The 27,402-nt window shown below is 45.3% G+C and overlaps 2 protein-coding genes and 1 pseudogene across 3 annotated transcripts; 2 read left to right on the top strand and 1 right to left on the bottom strand.

Moving 5' to 3' along the window:
* Positions 1-31: 31 nt before the first annotated feature.
* On the top strand, positions 32-2,862 carry LOC100191437 (Cation/H(+) antiporter 19). Its single transcript, XM_008656014.3, has 2 exons — positions 32-375; positions 455-2,862. Exons 1-2 carry the CDS (start codon positions 184-186, stop codon positions 2,651-2,653), a joined length of 2,391 nt encoding a protein of 796 aa, XP_008654236.1. The 5' UTR covers positions 32-183; the 3' UTR covers positions 2,654-2,862.
* Positions 2,863-3,043: 181 nt separating this feature from the next.
* LOC103631463 (DNA primase small subunit) lies at positions 3,044-7,512 on the bottom strand. Of its 2 annotated transcripts, none has more exons than XR_004851984.1 (18): positions 7,335-7,512; positions 7,134-7,241; positions 6,819-6,944; positions 6,360-6,410; positions 6,097-6,272; positions 5,905-5,982; positions 5,685-5,796; positions 5,491-5,575; positions 5,374-5,425; positions 5,233-5,294; positions 5,027-5,142; positions 4,822-4,940; positions 4,547-4,615; positions 4,396-4,453; positions 4,094-4,167; positions 3,942-3,990; positions 3,714-3,876; positions 3,044-3,456 (listed from the first exon to the last, which is right to left on the bottom strand). XR_004851984.1 is itself a non-coding variant. In XM_020542641.3 (18 exons), the coding sequence occupies exons 3-18, from the start codon at positions 6,928-6,930 to the stop codon at positions 3,394-3,396; spliced, it is 1,356 nt and encodes a 451-aa protein (XP_020398230.1). In that variant the 5' UTR covers positions 6,931-6,944; positions 7,134-7,241; positions 7,335-7,512; the 3' UTR covers positions 3,044-3,393. The 2 variants fall into 2 exon arrangements, 1 of the variants encoding a protein (XP_020398230.1); XM_020542641.3 differs by having other exon boundaries at positions 3,714-3,793.
* A 460-nt stretch (positions 7,513-7,972) lies between these two features.
* Positions 7,973-25,707, top strand: LOC103637081 (elongation factor 1-alpha-like; annotated as a pseudogene).
* Positions 25,708-27,402: the final 1,695 nt, after the last annotated feature.

The raw sequence follows: 27,402 nt of genomic DNA, 5'->3' as shown, positions 1-27,402 counted from the left end.
TAAGCTAGTTTGCAAGAAATAGGTACGTGCATGCAGAGAGCGCCACGAGCCCACGAGTCTACCTCCCCTCTTTAGCCTAAGCCTCCTATCCATCGCCCCTTCCCCCTTGGTCGTAGGCTAACACGGGTGGGGGAGGGAAACGAGACGAAGGGGAGGGAGGGCGACTCGCACTTTAGGACGGCAATGGACAACGCGACAGCGGAGGCCTTGAAGCCCATGAAGGCAACGTCGGACGGCGTGTTCCAGGGAGAGAACCCGCTACACTCGGCACTCCCGCTCGCCATCCTGCAAATTTGCATTGTCGTCGTGCTCACCCGCGTGCTCGCCTTCATCCTCCGCCCGCTGCGGCAACCGCGCGTCATCGCGGAGATCATCGTGAGTGCTTCGCTAGGTTGATTTCAATCTGCATTTGTAAATAATTAATTAATATTCTATAATAATGAATAATGATCAGGGCGGGATTCTTCTTGGTCCGTCGGCGGTGGGCCGCAGCACCGCCTTCCTGAACACCGTGTTCCCGAAGCAGAGCCTAACCGTTCTTGATACCATCGCCAACATTGGCCTCCTCTACTTCCTCTTCCTGGTGGGCCTCGAGCTGGACCTCCGCGCCATACGACACACTGGGAGCACGGCCCTCGTCATCGCGGTCGCCGGCATTTCCCTTCCTTTCATCATGGGCATCGGCACCTCCTTTGTCCTCCAGCACACCGTCGCCCGCGGCGTGCCCACGGCTCCGTTCCTCGTCTTCATGGGTGTCGCGCTCTCCATCACGGCGTTCCCGGTGCTGGCACGCATTCTCGCCGAGCTCAAGCTGCTCACCACCGACCTCGGGCGCATGGCCATGTCAGCTGCCGCCGTGAACGACGTCGTTGCGTGGATACTTCTGGCCCTGGCCATCGCTTTGTCAGGCACCGGTTCCCCTCTTGTCTCGTTATGGGTGCTGCTAGCGGGAACTGGCTTTGTCCTCGCGGCGTTCTTGTTGCTCCGCCCGGGCCTCACCTGGATGGCACGGCGATCCCCTGAAGGCGAGCCAGTGAAGGAGCTCTACATATGCGCGACTCTGGCCATCGTGCTTGCCGCCGGATTCGCCACCGATGCCATTGGCATCCACGCGCTCTTTGGAGCGTTCATTGTCGGCATCATCGTCCCTAAGGACGGGCCGTTCGCCGGGGTTCTCCTGGAGAAGGTGGAGGACCTCATATCTGGCCTGTTCCTGCCGCTCTACTTCGTGTCCAGCGGCCTCAAGACGAACGTAATGACCATAAAGGGCGGTGACTCGTGGGCCCTCCTAGTCCTCGTCGTTGCCACCGCGTGCATAGGCAAGATCGGCGGCACGGTGATCGCGTCGCTCATCGTCCGGGTGCCGTTCCGCGAGGCCCTCACGCTCGGGTTCCTGATGAATACCAAGGGGCTCGTGGAGCTCATCGTCCTCAACATCGGCAAGGACCGGCATGTCCTTAACGACGAGACTTTCGCCATCCTCGTGCTCATGGCGCTCATCACAACCTTCATCACGACGCCGGTGGTCATGACAATCTACAAGCCAGCGCGGCGGGGGGCGCCGTACAAGAACCGCACCGTCCAGCGCGCGAACCCGCACGACGAGTTCCGCATGATGGCCTGCTTCCACAGCACGCGAAACATCCCCACCATCATCAACCTGATGGAGTCCTCGCGCGGCACGCGGAAGCGTGGCATCACCGTCTACGCCATGCACCTCGTGGAGCTCTCCGAGAGATCGTCCGCCATCTGCATGGTCCACAAAGCTCGTCGCAACGGCATGCCGTTCTGGAACAGGCGGCGCAACGGCGACGGCGGCGGCGACCAGCTCGTTGTCGCCTTCGAGACGTACCAGCAGCTGAGCCGCGTGTCTATCCGGGCCATGACGGCCATCTCCGACCTGGAAACGATCCACGAGGACGTCGTCACCAGCGCGCACCAGAAGCGAGCCGCGCTCATCGTGCTCCCCTTCCACAAGCTCCACCAGATCGACGGCCACATGGAGTCGCTTGGCGACCAGTACCAGCACATCAACCAGCGCGTGCTCCACCACGCTCCCTGCTCCGTAGGCATCCTCGTCGACCGCGGCCTCGGCGGTGTCGCTCAGGTGGCCGCCAGCGACGTGTCATACACCATCGTTGTCATCTTCTTCGGTGGCCGCGACGACCGCGAGGCCCTGGCCTACGGCATGCGCATGGTCGAGCACCCAGGCATCGGGCTGCACGTCCTACGCTTCTTGCTACAGTCCGGCGGCGCCGCCAGCGACGACGACGCGTCGTTCCTTGAAGAGTTCCGAACCAAGGTGGCCAACGGGAACGACTCTGTCCGCTATGAAGACAGGACAGTGGGAGGGAAAGAGGAAGTCGTTGAGGCGATCAAGGCAACAGGGCGGTGCAACCTGTTCCTCGTCGGACAGGGCACGCCCTGCATGCCGCTGGTTGACTGGAGCACGGACAGCCCGGAGCTCGGGCCGGTGGGTACTTACCTGGCGCTGCCGGAATTCTCGACGGTGGCATCTGTGCTGGTCATGAAACAGTACGATCCGATGGCGAAGCACGACGACTTCGTCGAGGAGGTGGCCGACATAGCGGTGGACGTTGACACGCCGGGCCCCAGTAACCGGGGAACCAATACTAGCTTCCATGCCGGATGATACGTGCTGGTGTTAGATGTATTATTAACATGTCGAGCAGACAAGACTGATTAACATTATGTAATGTAATCTCAAAGTGGTGTAAATGGATGGATCAAGGTATAGGATCCCCTGGAGTGTCCAACCGGCAATCCAAACCAATTCCTTTTTTCGAATTATCATGATGTAATTCCCAAATGTATAAAATTCAGTTTTTAGTTTTTCCTTAACTCCAATCAAACATATCCGGACGTTTTTTAGACTAGTTTGGGAGCCTCAAAACCGGAGAGAATTGAAGAGGCTAGAATTCCCTTCTTATTCAAAATTGAGTTAGTAGAGGATTCCAACCCCTCAAATCATCTCTCCGGTTTTCTAACTCCCAAACTAACTGAGCGTGCTGCACTCACCGGGGAACCAAGCAGCCCCAGTTATCTGCTGAGCAACGAACTTGCATGAAATGACCGAGGCAGATCTCCATGCATCCATTTTCGAGTGTTTGACCGTCATTATAACCCTTCAACCTAATAAACTAATCCAAAGGTAAAAATACCACAAAGCATGTACTCGGACTTGTTCCATGTTAACATGAATCCTAAGACGCAACTTCAAACTGACATGGTTGCATGCATCCCAGGCATGCAACACGGGTTGGCAGCGTCATAGATATTCCACCTAGCACCAGGTCCATGTTACCCGTTGGATGCTCAGGGAGGGCCGAACGGGGGCTGATGATAAAACAGAGGCAGAAACATGCGTAGATTTTACCAGTCCAAGGAATTCTTGGACTGCTGAAGCTTCGCGCTATATGCACTTTCCAGTTCCTCCTGCAAAATTACATGGCAGAGAAAGATTCAGAGTTATGCCTCAGGAAATGTCAGAACCATGAGATAAGAGTTTAACTGAAAGTAAGTGTGCATCCGAACTTTTTTTTCTCTTCAGGTGGTTGCTGCGGGATGAAGAGAACTATAATATATGCTCCTAAGGTTCTGCTACTTAAGATATTTTGCAGTGTTTCAATTATTCACATAATGCATATGGATGCCGGCATTGCCACAGAAATGAAATAGGAAAGAATCCATACCTTGCATGCTTTCAGCAATGGGTGCAGGAAGGAAGTTCTGAAAAAACTGATGGATTTCCCAAGGGACGTTCTTTCCCAATCTGAAACTCGATAGGATTGTCAAAAGGAGAGCATGTTAGCCTGTTACGCAAGGCTGCATCTTGGCACTAGAACGCCTTTACTTCTGCAATTTATGAAATAATAAGTTTTTACACGAATCACAAAAGGAGCATGGCTACAATCACTTACTATTTTCAGGATCTGTCTGAAAACCAGTAGCATTCAGCTCTCCTAAAAGCTGTATGAGTGCACTTGTTTTAGCATATCAGCATTGCACCATGATGCTTGGGAGAAGGATATGAAATGTTAGTGCTTCTCATGCTAGGCTCTATGGACCATACCTGTGATAGAGTCGGAACAGCCGCAGGATCAAAATCATCACAGTTACTGGGGTCAATCGGAACACAAACACGGCCTGGAAGAAGAGTCAGTTGTGAGCAATAGGGAACATTGTGTGACAAACATTATTCCTGCAGCTGTTAGAATAAACTAAATCAACAATGTCAAGGATTTTAAGGGACTGCATCTGTTATTGAATCTAGATGTTCAAAAGGACATGCCACCCGCTCCTGAGCATAAGAGCCTGCCACCTTATTATCACATTACAAACTAATACAGGAATTTAACACATCTTGAGTTTTACCTGTCTTTGGATGTATACAAAAGGGAGCTTTTAGTAAATGATTCATGTGCTTTGATACCTGGCATGGGTATAAAGTTGATTAGGAGTGAGAACAACCTTGGACATTAGTACATTATTACCAGTGCAAACACAAACTGATGCATTTTTTTACCTCCATGTCAAGTCTAGGGTATGTGTATGAGAAGACAATCTCTTCCACACATCTACGAAGCCCCTGAGCCTGAAACATAGAACAATTAGCACTATTATGTAACAATCAGATGAATTAGCAGATATGACTGTAACTGAGAAGTTGGAATATTACACACAATTTGGTGTAATAAAAAATAAACATTGTTCAATAAAAAGACAAATGTCTGAAAAAAAGTAAATCAGAACTAAGGGACAAAACACAGAAAAAAAGCAAGTAGGAGATCAAACATGAACCTTTTTTCCAGACTGTAAAGTCATCTTCAATTGCTCCCATCTGGTCGCATTGACATCTTCTTTTGAAATAGAAGATCGTCTATTTCCCTGCCACTTGTCATGGACCTCACTAGCAACACCTAGAAATCAATTCCAATTCAGAATGATGGTGAACAGATCTATGGAATGCTAAGTAACGTTCATTTCTCATGGTGCCTTTTCTTACTTTCATCAGGGATGAGATCGAGTATCTTCCGACATCTCTCCTCTGATGCAAAGAGTTGTTGGTTAAGGAGCAACCTATCTTCAAAGAAGGTTTTAAGAACATCCATGTATGACCGGCTGTAGGAGCATAAATTACATAAAAAACAATTTAGCTCATCCAATTTTTGTTGGTAGATCATACAAATTGATGTGACAGTTAATACGTACGCAAGGAAGGGATGGAGAACAGGTCCAGCCAAGGATACTTTCTTCAGTGCATTTTCACCACCCTGAGATAGATTCATAGGGTTAAATAGACTTCTGAAGAGGATGGGTGTCGTAAAAATAATACATGATGAAGTGTGTCACCTTGTAGACTCGAAAGTAGTCAGCAATTGCAGCCCTTTGTTCATTGCTGAGCCTAACAGTAAACATGTGATTAGGATCAACGAGCATAAGAAGCAGATAAAGTAAATTCGAACATACTTTCTTGCTCTGCTATCACAGACCCAGCAATGGACACCACGACGTCCACTGTATACCCATAGTATGTGACTGAAACCAAAATCATCTGCAAACAATGATTTCAGATATAGAAAGCACTGTCTGCAGTTCGCGTGTATAAATTTGTAAAAGTGGGAAGTCCATGTTACGATGTATTGCATAATGCAATGACATACCTCTAAGAGAAGTATCCAAAATTTTGATAGCAATTGTCATCAAGGGCCAGCAGTCTCTGCAGACATCAGCTCCAGAGCAGCAGTAGCGAACATCATCATAATCAGATATATCCTGGAAAGAATAAAAATGTTGACAGCTTGCAACTGTTGCACAAGAATACAGAGTGCAAATATAAAAGGAAAATGGAATGAAAAGGAATATGCAAGTTTCTTATCTTACAATGTCAAAAATTAGTTCCCTCTCGACTGGTACAAAGACATTATTGCCAGATTGGGCGTAAGCGTGACGCTTTGAAGGCTACAGAAAAATAAAGATTCATCAGGTAGCTGAGAACTTGCTAAAAGAGTATAATGCATAAGATTAGAATCAAACTCAAAAAGAAGTAATGTCTTTAGCGATGCTGCCTCATACATCTACGCTGTAGACAGGTCCAATATCAATCTTGAAAGGGCACTTCTCCTTGATAGAACTCTCTAATTCAGTAGCAGTATCAAAGGATTGGAAGCGCAAGTAAATGTCATTCTCCAGTGTAAACGAAAACTCTCGACGTCCAACATATGATTGATCACATCCAGGGTGCTTTCCATCTATAGGAAAGCAAAATTTTGCCAATCAAGACACAGCATGAGTGTAAGGCTAACACCTAACCAAAAGAACCAGGATGGAGCACGAACCATTTCCATAGCAAAGCCATTTGAAGAAATCACCATATGGGAAGAGCTTTCCTGCAATCATAACCCTTGTTGTTTAGCACAAGAAGCAGGAATAATCAAATCCCTTACATAGTCGAGCAGGTTCTTAAATGCATATCCTCGGTCGGGTAAGAGCATGTATGCCTAGCTACACCAGATGGATAACAAAATGTGCAAGGTCTTGAAAACAAAAGAAATGGAAACAAGATATACTGAAGTCCTCAAGCAATTGGGAGGGGAAGGAAAGAATTCCAGCAAGCAAATGCTAGCCGATTGCTGCCGTATCTGTTAGATGTCTCCATCACAAATCACATACAACAAAAGCAACCACATAATTAATCTAAAAAACAAGCATCCCCTAATCTGTGATGCAAGATCACAACTTTGATCCTGTTTCAATTTACTTGTCTGTTCCATGCATTATAAGGGGAATGAGTTTACCGTAGTAGACACGGAGATAGTCAGTGTTGAACCCTTCTGGCACCGCAGCGGTGACTTCTAGCTGTTGCTGCTTCTGGTCGTCAATCTCCATAGGGTCATAGTCCCTACCCATCCTCAGATGAAAATCTGCTTATACCGTAGTTATTAAAGCGTCCTTAAGGCGACGCTTAGGCGACGCCTAAGCGCCAAGGCGAGCGCCGAGCGCAAGGCGTCCGATTTAGCCTCTATGGCGTCGCCCCGCCGCCTTGGAGAGGCATAAGGCGATGAGAAGCGGACGCCTTAGGGTGTTTAGGGATGGACTAAGGTGGATCTGACCTGAGTCGCTGATCGATTGAGCTCTAGAAGTGGCGGCGGCTCTGGTTCCCGGCTGCTGGCTCTTTGCTCCTGGCGACGGTGCCCCCTCCCCTGCGCCGGCGAGGTCCCCTGTTGGCTCCAGGCAGCGCATATCAGATCCGAATACAATAAGTTAAGTTAGGGTTGGCTGCTCTTTCACGCAGCAGGAAGGGAAGGGTGTACCTGGTGGTGTTTGTCGCCGGCGAAGGGCCTGAAGAAGACCTACCCACCTGGAGTAGGGCGGCAACGACGGTCTAACAGAGGGGCTGCGCAGCGGAGGGAGATAACTGGTAGGTGGTGGCGCCCCGTTCGCAGGGGCAGAGAGGGAAAAGGGATGTAGGAGAACGGCGGGAAAGAGTATGTCGCTCCCGCCTAAAAGAGGTCCCCTCCCTTTTGGGCTTTGCTCGCTCACGTTTGGAGCTGTTGGGCCTTGTTTCGAAACGCGGAATTACGGTCCATTTGTTGCAACACAGACATACATATTAAATAGCACAAATCTAAGAAATTGGCAAGTTAATTTTAATTGTTGCTTCGGCCACAAGAATGAAACAATTAACCATCTATTCTTTGAATGTCACCATGTTCGCTCTATATGGACCATATTACACATGGCCATGGGAAAGAGGAACCTCATATTGTGGAATATATGTTTACTGATTTGTTACATGGGCTTCATGTCGAACTAAAACCCTTATTTCAGCTATTTGTTGGCCATTTTGTTTAGACACAAATGACTTGGTTTTTAAGAAAAAGAATGTGTTTTCTTCTATATTTATCCATATGACGGCCCACCAGAGTCAATAGTTTAAGCTTCACCAGCCATGGGTACGGAGAAGTCCCACATTAACATTGTGGTTATTGGCCATGTCGAATCTGACAAGTCGACCACCACAGGCCACCTAATCTACAAGTTTGGAGGCATTGACAAGCGTGTGATTGAGAGGTTCGAGGAGGCTGCTGAAATGAATAAGCGGTCCTTCAAGTATGCTTGGGTGCTTGACAAGCTCAAGGCTGAGCGTGAGAGAGGTATCACCGTTGATATTGCTTTGTGGAAGTTTGAGACCACCAAGTACTATTGCGCCGTCATTGATGCCCCTGGACACCGTGACTTCATCAAGAACATGATCACTAGTACCTCCCAGGGTGATTGTGTTGTCCTTATCATTGACTCCACCACTGGTGGTTTTGAGGCTGGTATCTCCAAGGATGGCCAGACCCGTGAGCATGCTCTCCTTGCTTTCACAGTTTCACTCTTGGAGTGAAGCAGATGATTTGCTGCTGCAATAAGGTATCATCAGGAATTTTTGTTTCACTCTTATTGATTCATTAGTTGAGAGTTGAGACACACTAGTGTTAAACTACGCGAGTTGTATACAGAACTCAATTCTAGCATAATATTTGTTTGAGTTCTATCATTGTATGCCGGATTTGACAAGTACATGTCCCTTTCATGTGCAGTGTTAATATTCATTAATTTGATAGCCACACTGTTGCAGAAAGATCCTCTATAATGTTGATACAAGTTTCTCATTCGTTTGCTTTGAGTAACGATTAGAGGTTATTGTATTTTAGTGCATTATACATATATATATATGCACAAGTGTTACGATGTTTAACTTTCTTCAGCTCTTCATATGATTGTTTTAGTTGGTTATTGTGCCGAGTTTGTAGTAGAATGCATTGACATATACATGTTAGCTCTGTTTGTTGTACTCAGTTTGTATTTGTTGCAACCTGGACTGGCTATGTTGGTTATGTTTATGAATTATGATATTGGATGATCTACCTCTTTATGTGGTTGTTAGTTATTATTATTGCTGGGATGTCATTATATGTATTGTGTACCAGTTAATTTTGATTGATGTCTTCTCACTTTGTTTAGAACAAGGGAAAATTTCATCAAGTGAATGAAAATTTCACTTATATACATTAAACTAACATTTTGCTTGTTGTTCATGTGATTTATTACATTAAGCTAGTATTGTTTTGTTCTAAGCATATACTGCGTATGTGCCATGAATAATCAAACTAATGGTAATAACTTTCTGTTGCTATTCTGTTTTTAGATGGATGCAACCACTCCTAAATACTCCAAGGCACGCTATGATGAGATTGTGAAGGAAGTCTCGTTCTACCTCAAGAAAGTTGGGTACAACCCTGAAAGGATCATGATGCCCAAGAGGGGAGTGAATTGGGCTTTTCAAAAAATCAACACTAATTAAAATCTAAGCAAGAGCTAAGCAAGAGCCCAACTTCACCCCAACAACTAGCACTAAGATAATAATACTAGAAATACAACAATGCTAAGACAGTACTTCAAATACTTGCTAAACAAATACACAATGTAAAGTGCTTGAATTAAGCGCAGAATGTAAAGCAAGGTTTAGAAGACTCCTCCAATTTTTCCCGAGGTATCGAAGAGTCGGCACTCTCCACTAGTCCTCGTTGGATCACCCGCGCAAGGGTATCGCTCCCCCTTGGTCCTCGCAAGAACCAAGTGCTCACTACGAGATGATCCTTTGCCACTCCGACGCGGTGGATCCCTCGAGACCGCTTACAAACTTGAGTCGGGTCACCAACAAGATCTTCACGGTGATCACCGAGCTCCCAACGCCACCAAGCCGTCTAGGTGATGCCGATTACCAAGAGTAACAAGCCGTAGACTTTCTCTTGGCCAAGAGAAGCCTAATGCAAGTGGTGTGTGCTCTAGGTGGCTCTCGCTAGCGGTAATGAGGAACAAATGCTGGATTAAGATTCTCTAATCTCCTCACTAGGCTTTTGGTGCTTGAAATGCTCTAGCAATGTGCTGGAATTAATGCGGGCAGCAAGACATTGAATATGGTGGGTGGAGGGGGTATAAATAGCCCTCACCCACCAACTAGCTGTTACCAGCACTTTTCTGCGCATGGGCGCACCGGACAGTCCGGTGCGCCAACGGTGCGCCACCGGTGCACCAACGGTCGACTCCAATGGCTAGTTCTGACAGCTAGCCGTTGGGCAGATGGCACACCGGACAGTGAACAGTCACTGTTCGGTGCACACCGGACAGTCCGGTGCACTGTCCGGCGCGCCACTAAAATTCCACTCGGGAACTAGGCGCTCTCGGGTTTCTTCGGGAGAAAACTCTTCCCCAGGGCCACCTTGGCCCCACCTGGCAGAGGGTGCACCGGACAGTCCGGTGCGCACCGGACAGTCCGGGGCCCCAAGGCCAGAAACCCTATTTCTTGTTTTCAGCTGTATTTCAAATTGGTTTTCGTTCTAACTTGTGAGTGAGTTCTAGAGTGACACCTAGCACTATATGTGAGTGTGAATGTGCACCAACACTACACTAGAACTCTCTTGGTCAAACTACTCATCGACAACCCCTCTTTATAGTACGGCTAAAAGAGAATAAAAGACCTAACTAAATCACGAGTGTCCACAACTCCTTGACACTCGGACTCCGTAGTCCTTCACTTTTTGTTTCGTCGTTTAGCCATCGCTTCGAGTTCTTATCTCTGGGATTGTTTTCACCGTTGTAGTACTTCTACCTGTAATGCGACCTAACTTACCATTTGCCTCTGCAAAACACATGTTAGTCACATATAACATTACATTGTCATTAATCACTAAAACCAACCAGGGGCCTAGATGCTTTCAATCTCCCCCTTTTGGTGATTGATGACAACCCTACAAGATTTGTGAGAGTAGTTTGTTTTGAAATTTCTGTCAATAGAGAAGATGGTTAGTTATACTCAGTAATCTTTGACAGAAAGAGTGTGTACCAAAATAATAAGAATGAGCGCATACACATCATAAGGTTCTTGTTCATATAAAAGTGAAATCAAATCGATGAATCAAGAACTAGAAGACTGGTGATAAAATATAAGGTGAAAACATAATACACACAGTCAATATAAGCATCGAGAGTATATAATAGAGTTTGTGAGCCAAAAGCATCATACAAAAGTGAAGCTAGTACAGAGAGTAACAAGCACATATATTACATCAAAATGACTCTCTACTAACTCCCTAACTCCCCCTAGCTCTCACAACTCATATCTCTCCCCCTTTGGCGTCAAACACCAAAAGGGTACGCGAACCTACACATCAGATGTGGGAGGAGGCGGCGGGGGCACATCCGGTCGCGGTCGAGGCAGTAGAGCGAACACCAACTGTGGGTCAGAGTCAGTCTCGGATCCAGGATCTGCTGTAGAAGCTGGAGCTGGTACTGACTCAGACGGAAGCTGTGCTGTAGGAGCTGCCGGAGCCGAAGAAGTCACAGACACCGCCACAACAGCAGTGGTAACAGCAGAAGCTGGTGGTACTGGCGGCTGCGGGCAGACGGAGCTGATGATCGGCAATGTGAAAACCAGGGTGACGGGCCGGAGCGGAGAGGAAGAAGGACCAACTAAAGGAAGAGGGGGTCCTGCCTGAAGAGCTGGCACAACAGGAGCCTGAAGAGGTGGAGGCGGTGCTGACTGAACTGAGGGAATCAATATACCATAATGTTGAAGCATGCGAGTCATGAACGCCCTGTTCTCAGCCCGGTCCTGAAGAAGCTGCTGCTGTAGAGAATCCTGCTTGTCATGAACTGTCTGAAACATCGAGAGCATTCTCTCGGACAACTGGTGGTGGCCCGCTGCCTGACGGGTCTGCTCGGCTGCCAAGTGAGCCTACTGCTGAGTAAGTGTCTAGAGGATCGAAGCAAGAGCAGGGTCAATGGCAGGAGGGGCAGCAGGGGTAGCACTAGAACTCCCAGCCTCATGATCATGTGAGCGTGGAGGCATAGGAGGCGGAGGCGGAGGTGGAATCCCAAAATCATCATCATCATCATCAACTGCTGCGTCCTGAGCTTCGAACTGATGAAGGGCAGTATCCTTGGCCTGAGTGTCAAATACTGGAGCAGGTGCTGGCACAGGATCCTCAGGCGCTGGACGGTAGGACCCAAAGTGGAGGCATGAGGCCTCAAGTGTGCCCTGGAACTGTGGAGGCCGAATTAGCTGAGCAAAAATGTGACAGAGATAGTGAGCATAAGGCAGCTGTCGACGAGCACGCAGACCATCCAGTACGGTGTCCTCGATCTCACAAATAAGGAAATCCACAACATCAAACTCTGAGTGAGAGACCAGGGCACCAAGGATCCAGAACTGGATATGAGTGGCAGCCTCCCTGTACCCCATCCGCGGCAGAAGTGTCAGTCTCATAAGCTGGTATAAAAACTTTGCTGCTGTGGTGAAGTCTGCTAGAGAGCGTCGCGACCCATCTAAGAAGGGCGGTCGGAACAGAGTTGCGACATGAGCTGTACTAGGGGTAACACCGCCGTGAGGGCGACGAGGAGGGTCAGAGGTGCCATAGCATAAGCTGTGAAGACGAGTCGATGACTCGTGAAATCCAAATAGCTGGCGAATCTGGCTGGCATGAATACTGACATCCTCTCGCTCAAAACGGAATCTCATCCAGTGGTGATCAGGGTCGATCCATACAGTAGCGTAGAAAACTCGAACCCATTCCTCTACATATCTGTCGCTGGTAGTCAAAAGAGTGAGAAGTCCAGGCAGATAGGAGAGGTGAACCTCAGAGTCAGCACCGGCGGCTAGCAAAAAAGCGGGAAGGTCCAAAAGTTGGTGCACTCGCAGAGCAATCTGTGCAGACATCTGGGCCCTGAAGAAGGACTCCTGAATCCTGGTGCTGAAGAGATTGACTGCAGCAGGGTCCCTCTAAGCCGGTAGCCGGGTCTCGACGGGTACGTGTCTGAACCGACGTACCCGTGCCGCTGTAGCACGCTGAAGATCAAATAACTTGGGATCCGCAGCAAATGGTCGTACCTCAGTCTCATCGCGCTCCCGGAAGTGAGCAGGTGGGATAGGAGGAGCGGAAGCGGGAGCGGGAGGAGGAGCAGTGGAAGCTGGTGTAGTGGAGGTGGTGGATGGCGCAGCAGGGGTGACGGGAGCAGGCAAAGTGGGTGGTGGAGTGGAAGCAGTGGTGGGAGTGGAGGAGCGAGGCCGGGAGGCGAGGCGACGAACTCGGTACGCAATCTGATCTGAAGAGCAGTGGAAGCTGGTGTAGTGGAGGTGGTGGATGGCGCAGCAGGGGTGACGGGAGCAGGCAAAGTGGGTGGTGGAGTGGAAGCAGTGGTGGGAGTGGAGGAGCGAGGCCGGGAGGCGAGGCGACGAACTCGGTACGCAATCTGATCTGAACGAGTCTGTGGCTGCTGCTACTGCCGCTGCTCGGGCTACTCTGTCCATACGCCGCTTCTTGCGGCCTTCCTGCTGCTCCAAGTACACAGTCTTTCCCTTGACCTACCTGAAGGGGCGACGAGTATCCTCATCATCGCCTCCCCCTGGCGCCGGCACATTCTTCGTGCGCGGCATCCTGACCTGACGACTGCAAATGAGAGAGAGAAGCTAAGCACAGGTCGATAATAGCCGATAGAATATCAAAAGAGGAGATGTCTACCTGGAAAGCTCACACGAGAGGTGAAAATCCAGGCAGAACAGGAGACGGCTCACGGGCAGGCAAGGTCACTGAAATGACAGAAGAGGTGAGCACGTATTAGTAACATAGTCATAAGTATATGAAATGTGAATAAATACATACATAGAGAATTATGGCACAGAAAAACGAGAGATATGGCGATCGAGAGGTCAAACAACGCGAAAACGGTGTTTGAACGAGAAATAGTGCCATAGGAGGTTTAGAATTCGAATTGAGGCACGAAATGACGTGGAATTGAGCTGATACTTCACGAATAGGTTTATAAGGGTAAATATGAGTGAAGTGAGTGCTTGATTTGAATTTAGGCGAAGAAAATGGAATTTGGGCACTCGGCTCGGAAACGATCGCCCGAAACGGGGAATTTGGTGAAATTAAAGCCTGGTATATCGGATTGGCGTGAAATTTGGCGAATATGTTACTGGGGGTGTTGTGAAGGTGCCTGAAAATTTTGGGTTCAATTGGAGCATTTTTAGCTGGTTTGGACATTTCACCGAACACGTGGCGTGCGGTGAATTAGGTTTTTGGAGATATGGCCATTTGAGGATTGAAACCCTCCCAAAGGGAGCTAGAAACCTGCAAGGATATTCAATAGAGCACTAGACACATTCACAACAACTTGGAGTCACAGACTTTGATAGGAATTTGGATTTGGCACAAAGGGTGGATTGGAGATCACTGCCCAAAAGAACAGAGAGGGAGGAAAGACAGAGGGAGAAAGGGCTGCTCACCGAGAGGAGGGCAGGAGAGGAGCACTGGGTCGCCGGAGCACGGTGGTCGCCGGTGAGGGGAGGTCACCGGCGAGGGAGAGCAAATCGCCAGAGAGGGAAGAGAGCCAGAGAGCAGAGAAAAAGGTTGCCCTCTAGCTCGGGCGCGGGCTGGAGGCCCTTTTTTAAAACGCGATATGGGCGCACCGGACAGTCTACAGTGCCTGTCCGGTGCACACCGGACATCGCACAGTAGCTGTCCGGTGAACCAACGGACAACGCACAGAAAAATGGATTTTGAGCGCGCGGCTGCCGGTGCACCGGACATTGCACAGTGCAGTGTCCAGTGCACACCGGACTGTCCGGTGAGCCCAGACAGAGGGAAATTTTGGATTTTTTGAATTTTTCTATCTAGTTTTCAACCAAACCAAATCCTAACTTATAATCACACAAAATAACACTTGTTGGGACAGGTATTGGTACCCTCATATATTTTCTCATAATTTTCAAAATATTTTGCCATAGGCTAGATAATTTTTAGAGAAAATAGGCAAATGGTGAAATTTGCATTTTGTCTTTGCACTAGGGGTTTTCATGAGTGATTTGAGTTTTGAATACTCCCCCTAAGTGCAGAACCTCATGCATATTTCAAGAACCAACAATTGCATAAAAAGTAAGAATTTAAGTGCTAAAAGCTTAAAACTAAGACTTGTCAAGTTTGATCCGAGTTAAGCTTTTTCACTCGCTTTGTTGGCGGTTATCTCAACTAGGTTAGACAAGCCCTAGATGCAATATAAGAAATTTAAACATGCAATGCAAGCTTGACAACACCATTTGACATCTTAAATAAAATTTCTGAGATCAAGTATATTTAATTCATTCCTCAACATGCAAAAGCGGGTCTTATCAAGTGGCTTAGTGAAAATATCCGCTAATTGATCTTCCGACCTCACTCCTTCTAAAATGATATCTCCTTTAGCAACATGATCTCTAAGGAAGTGATGACGGATATCAATGTGCTTGGTGCGAGAGTGTTGTACATGATTATTAGCAATTTTAACAGCACTCTAATTATCACACAACAAAGGTACCTTTTCTAGAACTACGCCATAGTTTAGAAGAGTTTGTTTCATATATAAAATTTGTGTGCAACAAGCACCCGCGGCAATGTATTTCGCTTCGGCGGTTGACAAGGCAACACTATTTTGCTTTTTGGATGTCCATGAAACTAGTGATCTCCCAATCAAATGGCATCTCCCAGAAGTACTTTTTCTATCAATTTTGCAACTGGCATAATCCGAATCGGAATAGCCAATTAAGTCAAAAGTAGCTCCTTTGGGATACCACAGACCAACGCTTGGGGTGTGCCTGAGATACCTAAGAATTCTTTTAACAGCGCGAAGATGAGCTTTCTTAGGATTAGATTGAAATCTAGCACACATGCAGACACTAAACATGATATCGGGCCTAGATGCGGTAAGATACAATAAACTACCAATCATAGAACGATAGAGAGTTTGATTAACCGGGTTACCTCCCTCATCTAGGTCGAGATGTCCATTAGTTGGCATAGGTGTCTTGATTGGTTTGCACTTCTCCATGTTGAACCTTTTCAACAAGTCTTTGGTATAGTTCTCTTGTGAGAGAAAGTTACCATCTTTCATTTGCTTGACTTGAAAGCCGAGGAAGTACGTCAGCTCAACAATCATTGATATCTCAAACTCATTCGACATCAACTCACCAAATTCCTTGCAATGATAGTCATTTGTCGAGCCAAAGATTATATCATCAACATATACTTGACAAATGAAAATATCACCGTTATGTTTCTTTGTGAATAGAGTTGTGCCGACGGTCCCGATCTTGAAGCCCTTTTCGATGAGGAAGTCGCGAAGACGCTCATACCAAGCCCTTGGAGCTTGCTTTAGCCCATATAGCGCCTTGGACAACATGTAAGCATGGTTATGATATCTAGGGTCTTCAAATCCAGGTGGTTGCTCAACATATACAAGTTCATTTATGAAGCCATTTAAAAATGCACTTTTTACATCCATTTGATAAAGCTTTATATCATAGCATGATGCATATGCGAGTAGGATACGGATGGCTTCCAGTCGAGCAACCGGTGCAAAGGTCTCTCCAAAATCTAAGCCTTCAACTTGAGAGAATCCTTTTGCAACAAGTCTTGCCTTGTTCCTTACAATCACATCTTAATCATCTTGTTTGTTTCTGAACACCCACTTTGTTCCAATGATTCTTGCATCTTGTTGGGGCTTCTCCAGGGTCCAAACTTGGTTACGGGTGAAGTTGTTAAGTTCTTCATGCATGGCGTTCACCTAGTCTGGATCCTGTAGCGCCTCATCTATACAAGTAGGCTCAACACAAGAAACAAAGGAGTGATGTTCAATAAAAGAAGCATGTCTATGTGATTGAGTAATAACCCCTTGTGAAGGACTCCCAATGATTTGGTTTTGATGATGAGCTTGAAGTAGTGATGAGTTTCTCCTGTCAACCACTTAGGAAGAAGATCCTGGAGCATCAACATCTTCGGCTTATACCCTTGCTTGTTCATGAGAGACAAATGTATCTTCATTTGCATGCCTCTCATCTTTTTCATCATCTTGTGGTAAATTTGATGAAGAAGGCCTGTCAATGTTTTGCACCTCTTCTTCATCTTCTTTTGGTTTGATAGCTCCAATTGGCATGTCCTTCATTGCTTCCCTAAGTGGCTCATCACCTACATCATCAAGATTTTCAAGTGCTCCTTGGGAGCCATTAGTATCATCAAATTCCACATCATATATTTCTTCTACCACGCCAGTGGCATGATTGAATACTCGATATGCTTTAGACTTTAATGAATAACCCAATAGAAAACCAATATCACAACGTCTTTAAAACTTCCCTAGGTGATGGCATTTCTTGTAGATGTAGCATTTGCATCCAAACACCCGGAAGAAGGAGACGTCTGGCTTTTTCCCATTTAGCATTTCATAGGGAGTCTTCGCAAGCAGCTGGTGAGGAAATAGTCTGTTTGATGCATAACATGAAGTGTTGACAGCTTCGGCCCAAAACCTCTTCGGTGTGTTATACTCATCAATCATTGTTCTTGCAAGTGTGATCAAGGTCCTATTTTTCCTTTCAACAACTACATTTTGTTGAGGTGTGTATGTTGCAGATACTTCATGCTTGATCCCAATTTCATCACAGTACTCATGAATGTTGGTGTTGTCAAATTCTTTGCCATTATCACTTCTAATCTTCTTGATCTTACAATCAAATTCATTTTGTGCTTTCTTGGCAAACTTCTTGAATATAGATGCAACTTCAGATTTGTCATGGAGAAAGAACACCCAAGTGTATCTTGAGAAATCATCAACAATCACTAGACAGTAGAGGTTGCCACCAGCACTTACATAATTTGTAGGTCCAAATAAATCCATATGAAGTAGTTCCAGTGGCCTTGATGTTGACATGAAAGCTTTAGTAAGATGTGTATTAGCAACTTGCTTCCCAGCTTGACATGCACTACAAGGCTTGTCCTTTTCAAATACCACATCCTTTAATCCTCTAACCATGTCCTTCTTTAATACCTTCTTGAGTGTGCTCATCCCAACATGTGCAAGCCTCCTATGCCAAAGCCATCCAAGTGATGCTTTGGTGAAGAGGCAAGTTCTTAAGTCTGCATCTTCTGAGGTGAAATCCACTAAGTAGAGATTGTTGTATCTAAATCCTTTGAACACCATTGATTCATCATCCATTTTTGATACAATAACCTCTGTTGGAGTGAATAAGCATTGAAGTCCAAGATCACAGAGTTGACCCACTGATAAAAGATTGAAGCTCAAAGGTGCAACCAAGAGAACATTTGAAATTGATAAATCATTTGAAATTACCACCTTGCCAAGTCCTTGAACTTTCCCTTTTGAATTGTCCTCAAATGTGATTTTATCTTGTCCATCAACATTCTCATCAAGTGAGGTGAACATCCGTGGGTTGCCTGTCATATGTTGTGTGCATCCACTGTCAATAACCCAATGGCTCCCACCGGTCTTGTAGTTCACCTACATCCACAGACAATTCAAGCTTGAGTTTTGAGAGCCCTATATTGCATAGGACTAGTGATTCTCTCAATCAAGGACCTTGCAACCCAAATTTGTCTAGGTCTACTCTTGCTTGGTGGACCTAGGAATGTAACTTTGACCTTTCCATTTGCTACTTTTCTTGGAACATAATGAGCATTGAAAGCAAATGGTCTTGAGTGCTTAGGCAAGGGAGTTGGTGGTTTAGCTTTGCAGTTGTGGGCAAAATGACCTTCATTTCCACACTCAAAACATTTGATAGGCTTGTGAGTCTGCTTTGGCTTGTATTGAGTAGTAGCTTTCTTTTGCACAAAAGCATTGTATCCAATACCACTCTTGTTGTTTTTCATGACAGTATTCATAAGCAACTCATTTTGGAGGTATTGGCCCTTGTTTAACTTTTGCACACTTGTTGCAAGATGTTCATTTTCACTCTTAAGTTTCTTGACCTCATCTTTAAGCCTTTCATTATCCACTGCCAACTCATTGTTGAAATCATTGTTCTCAATAGACAACCTTTCCTCTAGTAGTTGAATCAGTCAAGTATCTCTTCAATTTTTGGTTGTCTAAAGTCAAGACTTCAACTTTTTCGGTCAATTCATCATGTAGACTAGTTTGCTCTCCTTGACTCAAATCATCACATGAGGTTGCTACATCAATCTTAACAACAGGGTTAATAGCCTCATGTGTATTGCAAGATAAAAGTTCATTTTCAACAAGAAAATTATCATGATCAAATTTAATCTTAGTATAGTCTTCCTTGATTTTCACTAGTATATCTTCCAACTCCCTATTAGCTTCATTTAACTTGTCACATTTATCCTTAGCATCTTTTAGGGAGGTTGTGAGCTCATTTACTGTAGATGACATAGTTTTGTTCTCTTCTTTCATTTCATCACTAGCTTTCATAACTATATCATATTTGGCATTTAAAGATTCATTTTTCAACTTATCACATTTAGCTTTTGACTTACATTGATGAGCAAGATGACCAAGCTCTCCACAGTTGTAGCAGTCCATCTCAGAAATGGGCTTTCTTTTGCTGGAAAAGAATTTCTTCTTTCTTGAATCAAACTTGATGCCTTCTCTGTTGAGCTTCTTTAACATCTTGGTGGTCTTCCTCACCATCAAGGCAATGTTAGCATCAAGGTCATCATCACTTGAGGATTCTTCCTCAATTTGTACTTTAGCTTTTCCTTTTCTTTCTTGATTTGCTTTAAGAGCCAAATCCTTCCTTTTGGAAGATGACTCATCCTTGTCATTGATGTGCATGTACATCTCATGAGCATTGATGTTTCCCAGTATCTATGTAGGTGTGGTAATTGAAAGAACCATTTGATGCAGCACAGTGACAATGTGTCCATATTTGTCAATTGGGAGGACATTGAGAATCTTCCTCACAACATCCGGTTGTGAGATTTGAGTAAGCCCCAATCCATTAACTTGCTCTACAAGAATATTGAGACGTGAGTACATAGAATTGGCATTTTCATTAGCAAGCATTTCAAAAGAATTTAACTTTCTCATAGCAATGTAATAGCTCTCCTCACGCTCACTTCTAGTTCCTTCATGTAGAGCACAAATGTCCATCCACAAATTATGAGCATTTTTATGATTTCTAACTCTATTGAACACATCTTTGCAAAGGCCTCTAAAAAGGGTGTTTTTGGTCTTAGTATTCCATTTCTCATAATTAAACTCATCACCTACAAGATTTGTGGGATCTGTAGGTGCGGAGAATCCTTGTGTGACGGCTTTGTAGACACCAATGTCTATAGCCTCTAAATATGCTTCCATACGAATTTTCCAATATGGAAAATTGTTACCATCAAAAACGGGAGGAGGTCCATCCCCACCGGACATCGTAACTCTAGCGGTTAAGCTAATCTAAGAGCAACAAGGCTCTGATACCAATTGAAAGGATCACGATGCCCAAGAGGGGGGGGGTGAATTGGGTTTTTCTGAAAATCAACACTAATTAAAACTTAAGCAAGAGCTAAGCAAGAGCCCAACTTCACCCCAACAACTAGCACTAAGATAATAATACTAGAAATACAACAATGCTAAGACAATACTTCAAATACTTGCTAAACAAATACACAATGTAAAGTGCTTGAATTAAGTGCGGAATGTAAAGCAAGGTTTAGAAGACTCCTCCAATTTTTCCCGAGGTATCAAAGATGATGGAGACTTGTTCTCAAATGCTATGAGTTAAGAACAAGACAACACAGAGAATGTTAAACGTTAAAGTCCTTCGTCCTTCGAAGCATTATATCCCTTTTGGGAAATAATGTTTCTCGGACGAAGGTTGAGAAGGACGTACCTTCATCAAAGCAACATATGAACAAGGAAAAGAAAACATATGAGGTGTAAAGGATAATATCAACAGTCATTTATTACCATCAAATCATTTCTATTTTATTATTAAGGAAAAATAGGAATGTTATCAAGTTACAAAAGTACCTTCGACTTAAAAGAAAGTGAAAGTACAAGCGTGACGCAAAGGCAAAGATGTCCAGTCAGCGTGAACAGTACGGGAGTACTATTCATCTATTTATAGGCACGGGTCGCAGCCCATGTAAAATTACATCCAGGCCCTTTGCATTTGCTAATAACTCTATAGTAATTCATCGGGGTCTAGATAGCCTTTTCCTCTCTAAGTCGGTTTCCTTTTTCCTGTCATCATGCCGAAGCTCCCTTGCGCACAGCTTCGGCTCTGTTCCATCCTTCGTTTCCCTTGTGCTTATTCATACTGTGATTTTGACTCAAGTCCGAAGGGTCCAAGTCCGAAGGTACCTGCTCATGTATTATACTCCAGAAACATTGTTAAATCACGTTTTTGAGGACCTTCGAAAGCCGAAGGCCCCCAACAGAAGAGTCGTCACTCTCCACTAGTCCTCGTTGGAGCACCCGCGCGAGGGTATCGCTCCCCCTTGGTCCTCGCAAGAACCAATTGCTCACTATGAGATGATCCTTTGCCACTCCGGCGCGGTGGATCCCTCGAGACCGCTTACAAACTTGAGTCGGGTCACCAACAAGATCTTCACGGTGATCACCGAGCTCCCAACGCCACCAAGCCGTCTAGGTGATGCCGATCACCAAGAGTAACAAGCCGTAGACTTTCGCTTGACCAAGAGAAGCCTAATGCAAGTGGTGTGTGCTCTAGGTGGCTCTCGCTAGCGCTAATGAGGAACAAATGCGGGATTAAGATTCTCTAATCTCCTCACTAGGCTTTTGGTGCTTGCAATGCTCTAGCAATGTGCTGGAATTAATGTGGGCAACAAGACATTGAATATGGTGGGTGGAGGGGGTATAAATTGCCCTCACCCACCAGGCCACCAACTAGCTGTTACGAGCACTTTTCTGCGCATGGGCGCAATGGACAGTCCGGTGCGCCACCGGTGCGCCAACGGTCGACTCCAACGGCTAGTTCCGACAGCTAGCCGTTGGGCAGATGGCACACCGGACAGTGAACAGTCACTGTCCGGTGCGCCACTAAAATTCCACTCGGGAACTAGGCGCTCTCGAGTTTCTTCGGGAGAAAACTCTTCCCCAGGGCCACCTTGGCCCACCTGGCAGAGGGTGCACCGGACAGTCCGGTGCCCCAAGGCCAGAAACCCTATTTCTTGTTTTCAGCTGTATTTCAAATCGATTTTCGTTCTAACTTGTGAGTGAGTTCTAGAGTGACACCTAGCACTATATGTGAGTGTAAATGTGCACCAACACTACACTAGAACTCTCTTGGTCAAACTACTCATCGACAACCCCTCTTTATAGTACGGCTAAAAGATAATAAAAGACCTAACTAAATCACGAGTGTCCACAACTCCTTGACACTCGGACTCCGTAGTCCTTCACTTTTTGTTTCGTCGTTTAGCCGTCGCTTCGAGTTCTTATCTCCGGGATTGTTTTCACCGTTGTAGTACTTCTACCTGTAATGTGACCTAACTTACCATTTGTCTCTGCAAAACACACGTTAGTTATATATAACATTACGTTGTCATTAATCACTAAAACCAACCAGGGGCCTAGATGCTTTCAAACCCTGATAAGATCGCCTTTGTCCCCATCTCTGGTTTTGAGGGTGACAACATGATTGAGAGGTCCACCAACCTTGACTGGTACAAAGGCCCAACGCTGCTCGAGGCTCTTGACCAGATCACTGAGCCCAAGAGACCTTCGGACAAGCCCCCGCGTCTCCCCCTCTAGGATGTGTACAAGATTGGTGGTATTGTAACTGTACCAGTTGGTCGTGTGGAGACTGGTGTCATCAAGCCTAGTATGGTTGTCACGTTCGGTCCAACTAGCCTGACTAATGAGGTGAATTCTGTTGAGATGCACCACGAAGCTCTTCAGGAGGCCCTTCCTGGTGATAATGTTGGCTTCAATATGAAAAATGTTGTTGTGAAGGATCTCAAGTGTGGGTATGTGGCCTCCAACTCCAAGGATGATTCTGCCAAGGAGGCTGCCAGCTTCACCTCGCAGGTCATCATCATGAACCACCTTGGGCAGATAGGCAATGGCTATGCCTCAGTGCTGGACTACCACACCTCCCATATTGCTGTAAAGTTTGCTAAGCTCGTTACCAAGATCGACAGGCGATCTGGCAAGGAGCTTGAGAAAGAGCCCAAGTTCCTGAAGAATGGTGATGCTGGTATGGTGAAGATGATTCCTACCAAGCTCATGGTGGTGGAGACATTCTCTGAGTATCCTCCCCTAGGTTGGTTTGTTGTCCATGACATGAGGCAGACGGTTGCTGTAGGAGTCATCAGTAGTGTAGAGATGAAGGATCCAACCGGCACCAAGGTGACCAAGGCTGTCGCCAAGAAGAAATGATGCAATCTGTCATTAATCTTGCATGTGCTCTTGTAATACCTATATGATATTGTTGCATACAACGACGAAGCCTTTTATTCCCAAGCAATTTGTTTCATCATCACAAGTTTTGTATGTGAACTTATGATGTTATCATGTGGGCTTTTGAGCTTTTCTAGCTTGTGCCTGTTTACCAATTTATTAAGCAGTGTTTAGCAGAAAGTCGACGATGCAAGCGTATAAAAGCATTTAAATGTGGCTGCCTTTTCTAGCAGGTCCCGAATACGGATGCGGAAATAGATTTTTATCATGAAGGAAGCATTGTTATTAATGACCAAGGTAAGTACATCAAGGAGATAAGCTAAGTACATCAAGGAGATACAAAGTCTTGGCCAACTTCTGGTTTCTATTGAACATACAAAGCCACATCAAGAAAAAGAAAAAAACATCAAACACACTAGCGACCTTCAATCTGCTTGCTTTGAGATCCAGTGGACCGTCATATGGATAAAGATAGAAGAAAGCACATTCTTTTTCTTAAAAACCAAGTCATTTCTGTCTACACAAAGTGTCCAACAAATAGCTGAAATAAGGGTTTCAGTTCGACATGAAGCCCATGTAACAAATCACTAAACATATATTCCACAATATCAGTTTGCTCTTTCCCATGGTTATGTATAATATGGTCCATATAGAGCGAGCAAGGTGACATCCAAAGAATAGATGGTTAATTGTTTCATTCTTGTGGCCAAAGCAACAAGTAAAATCACCTTGTCAATTTCTTAGATTTGTGCTATTTAATATGCTGTTGAGCTGCTCCTGGCTGTGTTGCAACAAATGGACCGTAATTCCACGTTTCAAAACAAGGCTCAGCAGCTCCAAACGTGAGCGAGCAAAGCCCAAAAGAGAGGGGACCTCTTTTAGGCGGGAGCGACATACTCTTTCCTGTCGTTCTCCTACATCCCTTTTCCCTCTTTGTCCCTGCGAACGGGGGTGCCACCACCTACCAGTTAGCTCCCTCCGATGCGTAGCCCCTCTGTTAGACCGTCGCTGCCGCCCTACGCCAGGTGGGCAGGTCCTTTTCGGGCCCTTCGCCGGCGACAAGCACCACCAGGTACACCCTTCCCTTTCTGCTGCGCAAAAGAGCACCCAACCCTAACTTAACTTATTGTATTCAGATCTGATCTGCACCCAACTCCACCCCCGTCCTGAACCCAGCCACTCCATTTTGTATCTCCATTTATATTTTGTAAAAAACATTCCCACCAGCGGAAGCCTTTCACCTTTTAGGACTGAACACTGAAAACCTCCAAGAGGAGTCCCAAATGGAGTTGTATTTTGAAATATAGGACTCAACACTGAAAACCTGCTCCAACAGAGAGTCCTATTTCACAAAAATCCATCAAATAATTATAGAACTCGGCCTCTCAGGTCCTAAATATAGGACTCCATATGTTGAATCCCTATCCTCGTTATATACAGTATTCCTGACCTTTTATTTTATATATAACATGACTATTTCTTAAAAACATGGTATATAACTCAACCGTTGGAGCTACAAATGTTTTTGGCCTTAAACACTTCAAATCAGATACTATTTTAAATTTAGGAATGAAATATAGAAGTTCTTGTTGGAGATGCTCGAACCCAATGCTAATTCTACACTATTTCTAACCTTTTATTTAATAAATAACATGATCTATTTCCTAATAACATAACATAGAACTCAAAAAATGGAGTTGCAAATGTTTTTTGTGACCTAAACACTTCAAATTAGGTCCTATTTTATTTTTAATTTTAGGACTCAAAATATAGGACTTTTGGTGACCGCACGGAATTTTGAGCCAGTAAGACGAATTCAAAATTGGACACAAACTTTATAAACCAGATCAGAAATTTTAGGCATACGATGATGTTGCAACTATTGCTGCAACTTAACTACAAAGGCACATCCAGAGCAAAGTATCTGCAAACAGAAACTACAACAACTCTATACCTCAAAAAAATCGATCTGATAGTTCATTATGACCAGGTAACACAACGATAACGAGAAGCATAATGCATTAATCGTCTGTACGTAAATCATTCATCGTCCAGAAGAAACTATTCGTAGGAATCGACACGTAATTGATTATTAGATCCATAATAAATTATATGCGAGAATCAGGTCATAGAAACACAAAAGGCAAACAAAACCCGAAAACCATAAGGGATTGCAAGCGCAGTAGCTACAATAAATCAAAAGCAGAGGATCAAATTAATATGGTCATGGCGAGGCAACAGACTACAACTTTGATGCAGTCGCTATCGCATCAACCATCTCAAGAACGGAGGTTGATCGAGAGACGATGAGCCGAGAAGAAACGATACCTTGCAAAAGATAAAGGCCAAAGTGGAGGCACAGTCCGGAGCAGACGACGGCGGTGAGTCAGAAAGGAAGGCGCTGGCCGCTAGGGTTCAGGAGTTTATAGAAGTACGTCAGCGTAGGCCCAATAATGGACTCGCGAATAGTGACCCAGAGAGAAGCCCGTAAATAAATGTTATGGCTTTATGCCCCATTTTGGCAGCACTATTATCTTATATAAGAGCATCTCTAATAGCTTCTAAAAATATACTACCTCCGCTAGTTAATTTTTTACTAAAACACGATAAATAAAAAAAAATGGAGAGAGTATCTCCTAATATATATGTAATGGGTTATTTCTTAGAAAACTTTGATCCTTAAAACAAGTTTATACTTCAATAGCTCCTTTTAATTTCTCAAAGAAATCTGTTAAACGTTGAGAGAATGCCAACGAGAACACCAAAGGTTGAGAATGTCACACCTAGTGGTGGGAATTGTTTCTTTTTGAGTCGAGGTGAACCCTTCTTTTTTATCACAGTCTCCGCTCACGCACTTGGGCGTCTTCGACGGCTTCTTCGAGGACCTCATCCAGCTCCAGCGCGTGTCGCAGTGTGTGCCATCCAGCTCCAGCTCTAGCCTCATGCCGCACCACGAGTGTGTGCCATCCAGCTCCAGCTCTAGCCTCATGCCGCACCACGAGTCGCATCGTCACGCATCGCAGTGCGTGCTGTCTAGCTCCAGCGCGAGCGGAGCTCCACACATCGCTGCCTCCTCCACTGCAACAAGCCGACAACAGTTTTCACTTTGTCTTCCTCCGACGTGTCGTTATCAGAGGTGGCCGCTGACAACAGCCCTGACCCCTACTCGTGTGTGCCAGAGACGACGAGGCTTCTACTCCCCTCCTCAGTCGACCTCTTTCTCCTGCACGTCGGAGACGACGAAGCAGCCAACTATTAGGAGGAGAAAGCGTGGCGTAAATTTCCGCCGCTGTTGGATACTCTTTTTTTCCTCTAAAATAGGATTGGGAATAGGCTTTTGTTATCCAAGAGGAGCTGAAAACCTCCCAAAAAGCATATATCGAGAAAAATTCATTTTCCATTCTCCAACATCTTTAACATCCTCTGAAAATTACGTATATAAGAATGAATGCCCATGAAATGCTTATGAGTGTGCAAAGATAGTAAAAGTTTATTTCTAAAGTCTTGAATACAACTTTCCTTCACGGTTTTCCGGGAAACTAGGGTTTCCGGAGTCAGTAAAGGAATTCAAAGGGTAGGGGTAGGGTTTTGGGTTCTAGTTATCAAACAAGGTCCAAATCAAATCAAACTCTACCCAAGGCTTCTAAATTATGTTTTGAGCTCATATAAAAAGTTTGGAGATTTTTGGAATTATTATCTATTTTCTAAAAATCCAGAACCAATGTTTTAGGCTATTTTAAATGCTCCAAAATTCCTTATTTGACCTAAAAATCATGAAACTATTTTTAATAAATACTATGAAAAATTAGGAATCTAGGAAAATTGGTTTGACATTTTTATCATTTTTCTACAATTTTCTACCGATTTCCAAAGTTTTACTGAAAAAGAAAAAGAAAAAGCTGAAACAGTGTTGGGCGAATCTAGCCCAGGCGGCCCAACTCAGGTGGAAAGCGCGCCCGCGCCCGCGCTGGCAGCTTTGCGAAAAAGCCCTCGGCGTTCTGGCTAACCCGAAGTGGGTTCTTTTACTGTTGCACTGAGTCACTGGCAGTTTGCAAGAAAGCCCCCCACGTTCTATTCCCTTCCAAATCGAGGTCCCCGATGACGACGAGCGCGGCAGAGCTCCGGTGAGCT

This window comes from Zea mays, chromosome 8, assembly GCF_902167145.1.
Source record: "Zea mays cultivar B73 chromosome 8, Zm-B73-REFERENCE-NAM-5.0, whole genome shotgun sequence".
In the NCBI taxonomy this organism is placed as follows: domain Eukaryota; kingdom Viridiplantae; phylum Streptophyta; class Magnoliopsida; order Poales; family Poaceae; genus Zea; species Zea mays.
The sequence above is the reverse complement of the archived record's forward strand: the minus strand, read 5'-3'. Positions and strand labels throughout refer to the sequence as shown.

Coding starts and splice junctions, on each gene's coding strand:
- LOC100191437 (XM_008656014.3), top strand. CDS start 184: ATGGACAACGCGACAGCGGAGGCCTTGAAGCCCATGAAGGCAACGTCG. Junction 376..454: donor GCGTCATCGCGGAGATCATC/GTGAGTGCTTCG, acceptor AATAATGATCAG/GGCGGGATTCTTCTTGGTCC.
- LOC103631463 (XM_020542641.3), bottom strand. CDS start 6,930: ATGGGTAGGGACTATGACCCTATGGAGATTGACGACCAGAAGCAGCAA. Junction 4,168..4,395: donor TTGTATACATCCAAAGACAG/GTAAAACTCAAG, acceptor CTCTTCTTCCAG/GCCGTGTTTGTGTTCCGATT. Junction 3,991..4,093: donor CTGTTCCGACTCTATCACAG/GTATGGTCCATA, acceptor GCACTCATACAG/CTTTTAGGAGAGCTGAATGC.